Raw genomic sequence first — 13,771 nt, 5'->3', positions numbered from 1 at the left:
TAACTTTTTGATTAATGATAATCTGAAAAAACAATTCTGTTTAGTGAAACATGAATATTTTTTTTTTTTTCAAAATAAAAAGTTCAAGTATTATTATTTAACATTAAGTATCATTTAACTTCCATTTAAAAAGCCACATGAATTATTAAAACTTGCTTTCTTTTTGAAATTCTATCGTAGGAATTTAAGCGAAAAAAGAGAAAGCACAATAGAAAACAAAATAAAGTTAAAATACTTGAAATAAAAAAAATACAACGTTGATTACAACAAAATCATGCAATTTCTTTTATCAGTGTATCGGAAAGAAAGTCTTTTATTCTTATTTCTTTTTTGTTCAGTAAAAAAAAAAGTGTTTATTGTTTGTTCAAATCTAACTCAGTTATAAAAACATACACAATAAATATGACAATAATTGCTGTGATGGTATAAGAGGGTAAATAATAACCAAAGAAAATTCTGTTATTAAAATATTACAAGCATTCTACAATAGTTCGCATAGTTGCATTAGTTAATCTAATTTTATTTACCAATTTTTTTTTTTTTTTCAATTTCAACTATACCTTAAACAGATGATCACTGATGTACAGCGAATGACTGAGAAAAAATTGTATTTTAAACGAAATAAAACTTTAAATTATTTCTCACCAAGTGGCAGTTAATAATAAATAAAAATCAGATATGTTTCGAGTAAAACAATAAGTTAGAGACTACCTAAAAGTAATATGAAACCTCCCAGATTTTTTCTATTATTTTAGAAGAATATTTCGAAAATTTAGACTACCTGATCAATGATCTATGCAGTGGTCAGATAGTTATAGTTAAGCATAATTAAGAAATCAAAAATGACGAAAAACAATTTTTCCCGTAACTCTTAATGAGAGTATAGAAGATGAGAAATTGTTTGGTATTATTCGATATGAAATTTTAAAACCTTCTATTATATAGTAAAAAGAATGAATAGACAAAATGAGAAAAAAACATAGGAGAGAAAAAATATAAGAAATTATTTCGTATAAGAAAAACAGCACATAAATTTCAATAAATATAACTTAAAAAATCATAATTATAAATGATACAAATGAATGAAAGAAACAAACCGATGAAAATATGGATATGAAAATTAATGTACGAAAAATCAATTTTGTGAATTATTTCGATGCACTAATACTAAATGTAAAGCAGCTCGCCACATATGACCAGATTAAAACCAAAAAATATACGTAATGTATACAGAAAATAATCATGCCAATGCTAAGTTACTAAAACATTAAAAAATTTCAAATGTTCATTTCCAACTTTTTTCCCAACATGTAGTTTTGATTTCATATAAATCATAATGAACATACTTTATTTGTACAATTCCTTTAGATCTCATTCAATGCGATAATAACTTTGTACTCTTGTTTCTAGCAATATTTGGCATAAAATAACAAGTCTGGTGATTGAGCATATTTTGGAAAAAAGTAGAAATTAGCCTTAAATTAGTTTTTCTGCACTAATCAATTTTAACAGCAGCATAAATTCGACACAAAAAGGAATAAGCCGCATAGAAACCAATCGTGCCTGTCAAAATCCAAAATGCTAATGCCATCAGAAAACTATAGCTGAAGTAGAGAAGTGTCGGAATGAAGCCAATAATATTAAGCTGCAAATTAAAAAATGAACGTAACATAAAAAAAAAAAAACTACTTTTTCCTTGGAAATATTTGGTATAAATGTAAGATCCTCAACCGATGCATATTTACTAAATGCTAACGTTCTGCACTCAAAAAAATCATCAAGAAGTGATTTTTTATGACACCGTATATTTCAATAAAACCGTATAAAGTGCGATTTCATTAATCATTCATTTACTAACCACTTCCTTACAAATTTTAAAAATTTTAATGTTAAATGCTTAAACTTTTTCTTTTTCTGGGTACATAATACAGTAAAAGCCCATTCAGAGCCTTAACCGACTTTCAATGTACAATTATCAGAATATATAGCACCGAATAAAAAATATTCAGGAAGAGATTGGTAAGGAAAAAAGCAAAAATTCAAACTTACCTTGCTAAAGTAATAGAAGGTTGCATATCCCATAACTGAAAAGAACATAAAATCTTCTAATGTTGAACAACATCCAAAAATAAAAAACTCATTTCATAAATCCTATTTTTCTTATGAGATATAAACAGTGTTCAATGAATTTTTCATTTTTTAAACCTTTCACAAACGATATGAATTACATCAACGTTATACACTGCTCTAAATTATGATTTTCTTAAATAATTAACATACCATAAACAGCAGATCCACCACTGATAACAAAAGATTTCCACCACCAATGATAATTCTGTAATATAGCATATGAATAAGTCCTATTAGATTGCTTAAAAATTTGAAAGCTAAATTAATAGTTCATTTTATTGCCATAGCTTCAAGTTCTCTTCCTTTTCTTTTAATGAAACCAGAAACAACCATAAAAAACATACAAATTACTTTTCATAATTTTTAAAATTTTAAACCTCAGCACATAGAAGGAAATATGTTACAACAATGGAGATTTGTGCACATGATATGAACAGAATAACACAGACAATAAAGAGGAATCCGAAAAGATAGTAGAATTGATTCTCCCAAATAGCCTGAAGAAAATATTATATCGAAGTGAAATAAAATTTCATTCAATAATGAAATCGTAAATTCGTAAAAACAAAAAATGATGAAAACACTGTAACTACAACTGTTTAGCAAAAAACTATCAGAAGTATTCAATTATTAAAAGCAGTATTTGTGATACTACCAACAAACTAACATCCTGAAAGGAACTCATAGTATTAGCTGTGTAAAATTTCGCTTTTCAACAAGTTTCTCGATTGTTAAAAAATTTGAAAAACGAACATGCTCAAAGACTCACAGAAAATATAAAGAACAATTCAATGAAAGCAGCTCCGAATGGAAGAATTCCAGCAAGAAGCATACACGGTAATGTTTGCAAATACCATGGTTGGTCAGGAACCTGACGTGGAATTTGGTTCGTACGAACTGGATGAGAATATGACTGCAAAAAAAGGAAAAAGTAAAATAAATGAGAAAAAATTTTTTAACTGAAATTTTCTTCGAATATATCAACATAAGGATCTTATTTTTCGATGCACAAAATCTTCATGCATCAGTATAGATAATAAGCAAAATATCTGACAAACTATATGAATCTTATTTCATAGCATACAAAAGCATACCTGCTTTCGGAAACCAAAATGAAATCCAAGAAATAGAAGCGGTAAATCAACTCCGAACCATAAAAGTAGAAGTGCAATCATTGTTGTAAATGGTATAGCTCCGGATGAATGTTTCCCAATTAGGAAAAAGTTTAGCAAAAAGCCAGTACCGAGAATAACTGAAGGGAAAAGCACAGCTGTTCGAAATGCACATTTTCGAGGACTTGTACCTGACATCAAATTGTTCAAACTAATAATAATGTAACAGAATAAATATGAAACGATTCAAAAAAATAAATAAAACATATTCTTAACTGCACAATTCATTGCTCAAATGAGACAGATAAAATAGATGTTAGCGAAATCTAATTCTAATTTAGATAAATATTCATGTTTCTAAGCTTACCATAATAATGGCTGCTAAGGATCTCTTTAACATTTTTTTTTTCTTTGCTTTCGTTTTTTTCCTACCTTTCCTTCTAACTATTTATTTGAAACTACTAAGTAAATGTTAAGGTTTTGCACCAAATAATAAATTTGAAGTCAAAATTCATAGACCTACAAAAATTTCAAGAATGATAAAATCAATCTTGTTTTACTCCTTCATATAAAAAATTTTTCTAAGTAAACAATAAAGAAATATTACAAGGAAATTTTAGCATCTTTTATTCTATGTGAAATTATCTCTTTTAGAATCAATAGAAAAACAGTATAAGTGAACACATACTCTCCTTTCTTTCTCTTCTTTTTTTTTTTTTTGAAGTCTTCACAGAATAGCAAAGAAAACCTTTCAATGTTCTATAAAGACGACCAGCATGATATCCAGCAACAAGACCCATCAAACAAAAGAGAACAATTGCTGCAGACATTAACGACCCTCGACTTGCTGGTGATAGCATTCCTAGCATAGCAAAGAAAACCGTAATGGCGACCATACCAACAAGCTGGATACCTGTACCCACAAAATTTACCAAAAGCATCGAACCAGGAGGAGGACGAAATACATCACCGTGAACCAATTTCCATCCAGATTCTTCCAATGTATCATCCTACAACGGCAAAAATTATCTAGCTGTTGTTAATTAGTTCTAAAAAATAAAAAAAAAAAAAAAAATAAATAATAGTAATTCAAACTAAATGATTACGAACCAAATCTTCGCCTTTATTATATTTTGCAATATCTCGCCGTACAGTTCGAACAATGATGACGCTCAGAAAGCCTGAAAAAGTAAAATATCCATTCTATGATCAAATGAAAATTACAAAAGTTCAATTAACACTATTCCTGATCATATTCAAACCAAAATTCTTATGAAGATGAACATAATGTCACAATTATAAACAGATGACTATATTCAACATATAAACAAATTATTCATACCAAATAAACATAAGATGACAACTATTGAGTTCACGATTGAGAACCAATGAATCTGAACATCTTTCATTGATAAATAAGCATCCCAACGACTAGCCCAAGGAACATCACTTTCTTCCCACGTCACTGAATAGGTCCAAATTATATTATTTATACCTTTTCCCACTTCCTGATTTTCCCCATCAGTTATTGTACATTCCTGAAAAAAAAAAAAAAAAAAAAACAGGATAAACTGGTGGTACGAAATTTTCATAGCAACCTGTCAAAGAGTTCAGTTAAACTTATTAAACATTTAATGACGTTTAAACAAAGAGATTAACTTTTTTTGAAAACTGGACAAATTCTGCAAAGCTTTTCAATTTGTCATATGGAATAATTATTGATCGATATAGTAACTCATATGAAATATATGAAAATGTTAGCATTTCAACAATTGCAGGAAAAGTCACCGGTGAATCAGAAGAAAATTTAAAGCGACTGCTATCAATACTCTGTGGCTGTACTTCAAAGCCAACAACACGATAAACATCCGGTCTCGGTTGGTGATAGCGTAGAATTATATCCAGATGATTATTTACATAGTAACGATTGTTATTTTCCCAACCAAGACGATAACCGTTCTCATAAATTACTTCATTTGAATTTTCAATTTGATATCTTGTAATACATGGAAGATTATCAACCAATCTGAAAGTAATAGCTGAGTCAAGTAGCAGGAACAAAAAATTTATAGTCTAAAGAAGAAATCAAGTGAAAAAGAAAGATCTTTTTTTTTTTTAAGATAAGTCTTGCAATGTCAATGTTTTTTATCAAAATCCAAATAGCCAAAAAAAGTCTAAAAAAAATTTCAGTAGATCTCATACTTGGCAATAAACCTATCAGCTTATAAAAACTAAAAACTGCATTCAATCGTCAAATGACCAAACTTTAAATTTTGTCATCAGTGTAATAATAATAGATATGCTTACAAATGCACATGATATTCCTCTTTGATTCTATTTGCCAAATTTTCCGATTCCTCTGGGTTAAGAGATACCGGAGAACGTGGTGAGCACGTTGTGTTGCATTTTATATCACGTTTCATGAATATCTGCAAATTCATAATATTAAAAGACATAATTAATCATTATGCTTCCTTAAATACCCGATTTTTTTCTAGATTCATTAGCTTCGTTTACTTCAAATTTCATTAACAAATTTTAAACTAACCGCAAAAGGTGTATTTACGATGCGATCACCTCGCATTACTTCACCCAGATTTTCGGAAATGTAATGTATTGCGCCCTGCGGGCGACAAAAAGGCAACGAATAATACTCATATGGTACTACAGTCTTCGTTGACGTTATTTTTATGCCCTGAAACTAACTTGATCAGTTCCTTAAGAGCTCTTAATTAAATTATTCTTTCTCATATTGATGAGCAATTCATTAATTCTCGAAAGAAATACAAAACATTTTATGCTAAAATGAGGTGAAACTAAGAGAAATAAAGTCAATCTTAATCTGTCATATAATTCTCCATATAATTCTAGAGATCCAATTCCTGTCTTCATGAATGTAGTTAACATTTTCAGCAAAAATCATTGCCTAACACTTCCCATTTACAACCATATTATAATTTCCATGTTCTTGAGTTATAAACCAATTTTGTGTTAAAAAAAAGAAAAAAAAAATTATTCTAAAGATATGTTCAATCCCAGTCATTCAAGCAACACATAGATTAATGCGTTAAGAACTAATCAATATTTGATAATATATTACTAATAAAAAAAAAAAAAAAAACTAACAAGATCGTTCCCCGAAATAAAAAAATAGATAACTTAAACAAAATCAAACCTTAACTTCAATCGGATCACCATCTCTGAATTCAACTGGTGCAACACCAGGAACATAAAATCCTTGTTCAATATGGAATAAACTACACAACTGCAGAATCACATACGTAATATAATTTCCCCTCCACATTGCTGTTTAATATTTGTGAAACCAACTGATCTAGCAGCTATTCCACTAGTTTTTACTTTACTCGGAAACGTAAAGACATTTACAGGATAAAAGCATCACCTGAAATTTCAACTAAAATCTTGAAAATAAACTGCAAAGCTTCATTCAACTCATAGTCCGACCGAAGGCATGGACAATGAGCACGTTCTTAACGTGATTATTACTACTTAAACACAAGTTCTGATAAGCGAACAATATTTGATTGTGACATTATTCTTATCACTAATATTTAATAAAATTACTCATAAAAAAAAGGAAAAAAAAATAAATTACTATTATAATCGGACATTAAAATTTTTTTGATCTTAAAATCTCATCGCAGTGGATAACGGCATTTGTTAAACTAATAAGTTATATGATAGCAATTATCTTTTTCCTAACAAAAAAGCACGCTTTGAAATAATTAATCTTTGAAATAAATAATCAGCAGACAACAAGCAGTTGATTTGTACTTATAACTTTAACAATAATTCAAATATTTAACCGCGCAAAGCAGTGGAAATAAGGTGGAAAGAAATGAAAATTCAAGTCACATTTAACAATTTATGTATTAATTATACGAAATTAGTAACATCACATGAAGCAATTTTATCAAACAATCTATGAAAAGTACTGAAAACGACGACACGCCAACTGCATCTTGCTTATACGACATGAACAATTAATCATATTACTGGTAACCGTTGTGCAATAAATTCTTTAGTATCAACAAGCTCCTGCAAAAAAGTTGCATCAAGATATTATAAAATTACATATAATTTTAAGTCGTATTTAATATATTAATCTATTAATTTATTAAAGTTAACTGTTAACAACGAGTTATAAGTTAAAGGAGAAAACAGCGACGAGTTATAAGATGAAGGAGATCAATTTTTCTATTCTTTCGATTTTTACCTGATTCACGTGGAAAAAAACTTCACCAAGAAACATTAAATCTCATTAAGTCTAAAATCAATACGGTGCAATCACGGTAAATTTTAAAAAATATACGTAAAACAGCAATTGGCGATCATAAATAAATATTAAATATCAATGTATTGATATAGAATAATGTGAAACAGATACCTCGGGACAACTGCTGTGTGCCATTCTTGGATATACCTTCATCCTTATGTTTGGATTAAAAGCTTTGATATATGCTTCTGTCATTTCGCCAAACGAAAGAGGTACTAAGAAATCTTGACCACCGTGGCCCATGAATATCTGTACATCTTTGTTAGCCGTATGATTCTGAAAAAAGGTGTACATCGCCTGAATTCACGATCCAAATTTTGATGAAAATTATGAAGACTGACAGGAATAAAACCGATTAAAAGCTTATAAGCATGCTGCAGTATGAAAAGCAATTGTCAATATTTCTAAGAAAATGGCAAGCTTTTAAAAAATGTTTAATTGCAATAGTGTACACAAATGCGTCAAATTACAAGGAAGGAGAAGTTTTCGACAATTCACTGTATACAGAAGTATGTGCTAACTTCTGTAGAAATTTTTATGCAAAAACTTACCTTTGATTAAATTGATATTAGCGCTAAAATGCTAAAATTCAACCTCTATTACCAAATCCCATTCGAAACTACAATTCCGGTCACTGAATTCATTATTTTTCTTTTTTCTTTATATCAACCACTGTTTCTCAACTTACACCAGGCAATTTTGTTCGTTGGACCAAAAATGAACTGAGACCAATTATTCCAGCAAGCGGTTTATCATAGATTAATCCAGCGTAGAGTGCTAATGCACCACCCATTGAAAAACCTCCTACCATTATACGTTCCGATGGAATGCCAGAATCAATTTCCTAAAAACTGGATGCATCACGAAGACAATATAATATTTTTGACAAATGTATGATTGGGTATATTGAAAGTAACCATATTCTTATTTAAAGATAACAGATGATAAACATGATTTAGTAAAACTTACGGCATCAATCATGGAATGTAAGATCATTGTTGATTCATTAATGCCTTCTTCATCTTCTTCCGCACTTGGTGTTAACCCATACAGATCATACCATGCCGGCATTTGCATGCCAAAATTTAATGTAACCGCTCTTGTTGGACTGTAAATATCATTCGTTACAAACTAAATATTTATAATATTGCTTGAAAAACGAGCAGTAAGTTGCTTTTTTTTTTTGCATTCACCGCAGCAAATAGGATACAGGAAAGGACAAACACAATGAAAATGTGGGGTGCGTAGAAAAGCTGAAGAAAAGATGACACGTATTTTTTTTCTTAAACTCATCAGATGATGAAGAATACCTGTAATATTACAATTGTAATATTATAATTCTACATGTTTTATAAATACATAATTAATGACTTCCTTATGCTTGATTTTTAGACCCAACGATCTTCACCCAAACCACTCAGCTCATTGGTCAAAAAATCTTGAGCTTCATCTCGGGTATGTCCTTTATTTATATGAGAGATTCCGAGTATATTATTCTTATGCTCTTTTATTTGCACTGCTTATCCATCAAAAAATTAAAACTTGCGCATGTGGGCAAATGTATTTGATATGATCATGCCGTATTTCATCCGCAAAAACCGAAGACCAGCCGTGGCCAGTGTCACCGAGACCATGAAGAAATATGATCTGAAGTTCAACGAAATCTTTTATTGTTACTCTTATGTAGAATCCACAAACTATGCATAATCAATCGGTAAAATTTCAAATTAGACTCATGCTCAATTTTCGCTGAAATTTCCGATCCAGTTTCAAATATTCTTTAAAATAAAGGTGTTAAAGATAACATAGATAACATGTTAAAGATAACATAACAGAAGATCAATTGTACTACTGTAGATTCCCCACCATTTACAATGAGAAGATACCTAGCCAGTTTTAATTTCATTATTCCGCTCTGGTCCTTTTATGGTCAATACCGAAGTATCGTTTATTCGTTCTCCTTTATTCTAATAATAATTTAAACTTTCATTCTTTTAAATGTAATGCGTACTAGAACCACTGGTATCTATATTTAAACCTGATGAATTAACTGAGTTAAACGCCATGTGAAATCATGAGACAGCTATGTCATTCGCTATGACAATTTTTTAACTTTTATAGTTATACTTTGCTGCATATCAAATAAACTTTTCAAGTATTCTGTATAATCATAAGAAACATCCATGTACACTTACAGTTGCCGTATGTTTACCACGTGCAGGAATAATGACTGGTTCAGCCATCTTTGTGCGCAGTTTGGCTTTCGAGTTACAGGAACCTGGGAGACAACAACTGAAAAGACCCAATAGAATGCGATTTGAAACGAATGATGAAGTGCGTTGTGCCCCTCCTTGCATAGAATACAAGTACCGTAAAGGTTTCAGCCGATATGCTTTGATACTGCTCCACGTCTTATTTAAGAGTGTTGCTGAAACTTAACGTAAGTGAATTTTCAATAAAAAACGGTCTACTACATGTCACATATTTTATTCCAACGATAGAAAAAAATAATTTCATTCATAGCTATACATATCAAATGAACAAGTTTCACTATAGCAATCGAACTTGAAAGAAAAATAATCACATATAAATCATTTTCTTAAACGAATAAGAAAGAAAATAAATGAAATCATGTATTGTTCATTATCATATAATATAAATTTTAACACTGTCAACAACCTATATTCTTACTCTAGAAAGATTATCAAATTTTGAAATCCAGTCGAAAAAAAAAATCTCTGGGTGGAAAATGTGAAATCACATCTTAGATTCTGAATAATTAAAGTATCAAATCCAATATAAAGAATTGACATATTAAGTTACCAAATAAAGAATTCACACACTTTAGATTCTAAAATATCAAAACACACGAAACATATGCATTACATATCAAGTCACATGCATCATATTCATACCAAATAAAATCATCATTCAAATCAAATCCCACATTCGTATTAAATCAAATTGCATGAAACATATCCCTATCAAGTCAAATCAAACCAAATCAGATCAATTCATAATTCAAGTCAAATCAAGTCACACGGATCGTATCCCTACCAAGTCAAGTCAGGTAAAATGAAGTCAGATCAATTCATAATTCAAGTCAAATCAAGTCATATGGATCGTATCCTTATCAAGTCAAGTCAGGTAAAATGAAATCAGATCAATTTATAATTCAAATCAAATGAAATCACATGAATCATACCTGCACCACAAAATTCCATCATTCCATCAATAATCACAACCATATACTAAACATTAGAACACAATATTTAATCACTACCACCCTCCCCCCCCACCCCCAATTTTCCGCATAAAGTCAGGCCGTTCCTTGCAGCGTTATTCCATCCTTAAACTTAACCAACTCTTCCCACTCTAATGTTTTAATATTCTGTTAATTATAATTTTTTTATAAAAACCTAAAACATAACGCATATTATGCTAAACAGAAAAGGAAAGGGGAAAAAAAACTCGAAATTGTAACAATATGAAATATGTATAATTGTTTATGAGTAGCATTTCTTATAATGATTTAGTAAAACTAGGAAATAGATTTAACTTGCCTAAATAATCATGTCATATTACATTAAATGAGCAACACATGGTACAAAACGAAACATAATTACATAACAGTGAGATATATTTGTCATATATATAAAATCATGTAACATTAAAAGAATAACACTTGTTGAGGTGACATGATTAGTTTATTAATAAATAAAGATTCTCAAACAAATTACCCAGGTCGCATAAATAAACGACTATCATGATGTTATAAGATTAAAAAACAGTTTAGATTTCCTTGTGTTATATTAGAGATGTAAAAATGTCATAAAAATTTCTTATAAAAATTCCAAAAGACTCACATTAAAGTTAATAAAGAAATCAGAAGTACTGGGAAACAATTTCAGAAATTTTAATGAAAGCACAAGTCCCATAGGCTATCAACTATTCAGTCATTATAGTTATGTGGAACGACAACATCATGGAATTCTACCATAAAGCCTATTTATGATCCTATCCATATGTCTAATGCATGTCAAATAAGCAACTAAGATATGTAGCACTAGATTATCAGTAGAAATATTGTTAATTAAGCTTATGACTAAGTTTCCAACATTATTTGTCATTAAGCGAGTAGTGATGGCTGATCAGTATGCTCAACAATCCGACAACATGCCATAAAGTTTGTAAGTGTGTGCATCGCTTCGCTGTATGCATCCTGAAAAAATAATTGTCTCAGTAAAGTAATGAATAATATTTAAAAAATCATTTCCAATAATAATTCCCTAAAAGAGATTTTGCTAATGTTTCATGGTTAGCAAAAATAAAGCTTTCCAACATACTTCAGCACCGCGATAATCAAGAATCGCTATAGCAGATACGATTGGCCATTTATCTACCGCTTTAGCTAAATCGTGCTTCGAGGATATCCAAAGAATATTAATATGATTGGATGCACAGATTTCCCTAATCGTATCGACTTTAGTAGCAAGTTTAGCTAGAACAAAATATTCAATTTGCTTTACATCAAACCCTACATTTGGGAATTACAGAAAATGGATTTCTCGACTGTTTTCAGCTAGTCTGTCAATATATACTGATAAAAGAATCCCGTGAAATTAATTAAGTACCAAAATATGAAATAGAAAAACAATTGCTCGGCAATTTTACTTCATCACATTGCTAAATTCTATCTATATATTTCAACTAAATTATATTTATACAAAAATATATTTCAACATCTATGATTTAACTAGGTCACTGAAACTTGAAAAAAGAAACTTTCAACATCAGTTCAAAATCTTAATTCACTCCTCTATCTGAACTATTAATGTGAAAATCCAAACACACTACTTTTCTCGATCTCAATATCGCGCGCCAATATAACACATTGTACTGTTTCAAGCAATAACTGCTTTCGTATTTCTCTTAAGCCATAAACTAATCGAGGTTTTGATTTTGCCTAGAAAAATTCAAGAAATTTACCAGTCGCTATAATTTCGTCATATTTTATTCTGCTTGCATTGTTTGTTCATATATCTTTTGATACAGCAATATACAGTTGATATTAAATTGCTAAAAACATTATTATTTCTAGCTCAGAGATTGCTGTTATTTTATGAAGAAATTACATTTTACTACGATGAAAGAAGCATTGGTTGTTTGAGTAATTAAATAATTAAAAGTGATTAAAAGAACTTGAGCAATTACAGTAATTAAAAGAACAAGGACTGAGTAATTGAAAATAATTAACAGAGCAATTTTTTATTGAGAGAACTACTTGAATAATTAAAAGAACAAAAACTGTGAAAAAAAAGTAATGAAAAAAAAAAAAAAAAAAAACACTGGAAAACGGAAGATGTGAGTAAACTGTATAAAATTCAAAATAATTAAACCTTAATTGGATTTTTTTTCCACGCAGAATCTTGAAATTTTTTGACTTTTTTCAAAAAACGTATTATCGCTGTGTCAGCATTGCTCTTGATTAAACTGGAAGGATCAAGTTTATCCGATTCAAACGACCTGTCATCCTTTTCCTGCTTTTCCTGCAAATTTATCTTATAAATAGTAACTAAAGTATCTATGCCAAAAACTAATCCAATTTATTTTTCAGCACATTTCTCTTCTAGAAGGAATTTTTTAAAAGAATTTTGTTTTTTTTTTTCCGATCCTTCATATTGATTAGTTTTCTTCCCCAAAAAATCTAATTCATAATTTATTTTCTAGAGTTTATAGAAAACTATCATAGGATAATGGAGTAATTACTGAGAATACATTGAATGCCATAGAAACTACGCTTAACTGATAAGCATGAACTAAATGGAACAATATGATAATGATTTTACTTCATGAAACACTTTCCGGAATTTGATGCATGACTTGTCCGGGATGCGGCTATATTAGTAGTGTGCAAGAAAATACGCAGGAGCATGTTCATAACTAATGATTACTCACATTGTCTCAAGTGACTCGAAAGTTCGTTAATTGACCAACAGTTCTAGACATTGAAGTCCCAAATATCTAATAGCATTAGTGCAGAAATTCTAAATTAATGAACAAAAATTCAGGATAAATTTCCAAAATGACAAAAAACCTTTTGATTTTTTGCATCTTTCTGTTCTGTCGCCAATAGTTTAGGTGAAATAAATTGACCAAATAAAGGCTTATGATCTAATCTATTACGAACGAAATTCTTTTTCCTACGAGATTCTTTTTCTTCTGACTCCAT

At 29.8% G+C, this 13,771-nt stretch overlaps 3 protein-coding genes across 3 annotated transcripts; all 3 read right to left on the bottom strand.

The window, feature by feature from the left end:
- Positions 1-1,495: 1,495 nt before the first annotated feature.
- Positions 1,496-6,546, bottom strand: Bm7573 (Transmembrane 9 superfamily protein member 4, putative; the record flags this gene model as incomplete). The annotated part of the gene is made up of 13 exons (XM_001896004.2): positions 1,496-1,645; positions 2,050-2,084; positions 2,281-2,335; positions 2,508-2,627; positions 2,900-3,043; positions 3,225-3,433; positions 3,991-4,252; positions 4,353-4,423; positions 4,585-4,780; positions 5,031-5,268; positions 5,550-5,671; positions 5,791-5,937; positions 6,418-6,546. 13 exons carry the CDS (start codon positions 6,544-6,546, stop codon positions 1,496-1,498), a joined length of 1,878 nt encoding a protein of 625 aa, XP_001896039.2.
- Positions 6,547-7,250: 704 nt separating this feature from the next.
- On the bottom strand, positions 7,251-10,787 carry Bma-ath-1 (Phospholipase/Carboxylesterase family protein; the record flags this gene model as incomplete). The annotated part of the gene is made up of 7 exons (XM_043080898.1): positions 7,251-7,301; positions 7,651-7,815; positions 8,228-8,383; positions 8,509-8,647; positions 9,146-9,186; positions 9,735-9,967; positions 10,745-10,787. 7 exons carry the CDS (start codon positions 10,785-10,787, stop codon positions 7,251-7,253), a joined length of 828 nt encoding a protein of 275 aa, XP_042936832.1.
- An 881-nt stretch (positions 10,788-11,668) lies between these two features.
- Positions 11,669-13,771, bottom strand: Bm9300 (Uncharacterized protein; the record flags this gene model as incomplete). The annotated part of the gene is made up of 5 exons (XM_043080897.1): positions 11,669-11,761; positions 11,886-12,040; positions 12,397-12,505; positions 12,939-13,088; positions 13,637-13,771. The coding sequence occupies 5 exons, from the start codon at positions 13,769-13,771 to the stop codon at positions 11,669-11,671; spliced, it is 642 nt and encodes a 213-aa protein (XP_042936831.1).

The sequence above is a fragment of the Brugia malayi genome (genome assembly GCF_000002995.4).
Source record: "Brugia malayi strain FR3 genome assembly, contig: Bm_v4_Chr3_scaffold_001, whole genome shotgun sequence".
Taxonomy (NCBI): domain Eukaryota; kingdom Metazoa; phylum Nematoda; class Chromadorea; order Rhabditida; family Onchocercidae; genus Brugia; species Brugia malayi.
This window is presented reverse-complemented; position numbering and strand designations above follow the sequence as displayed.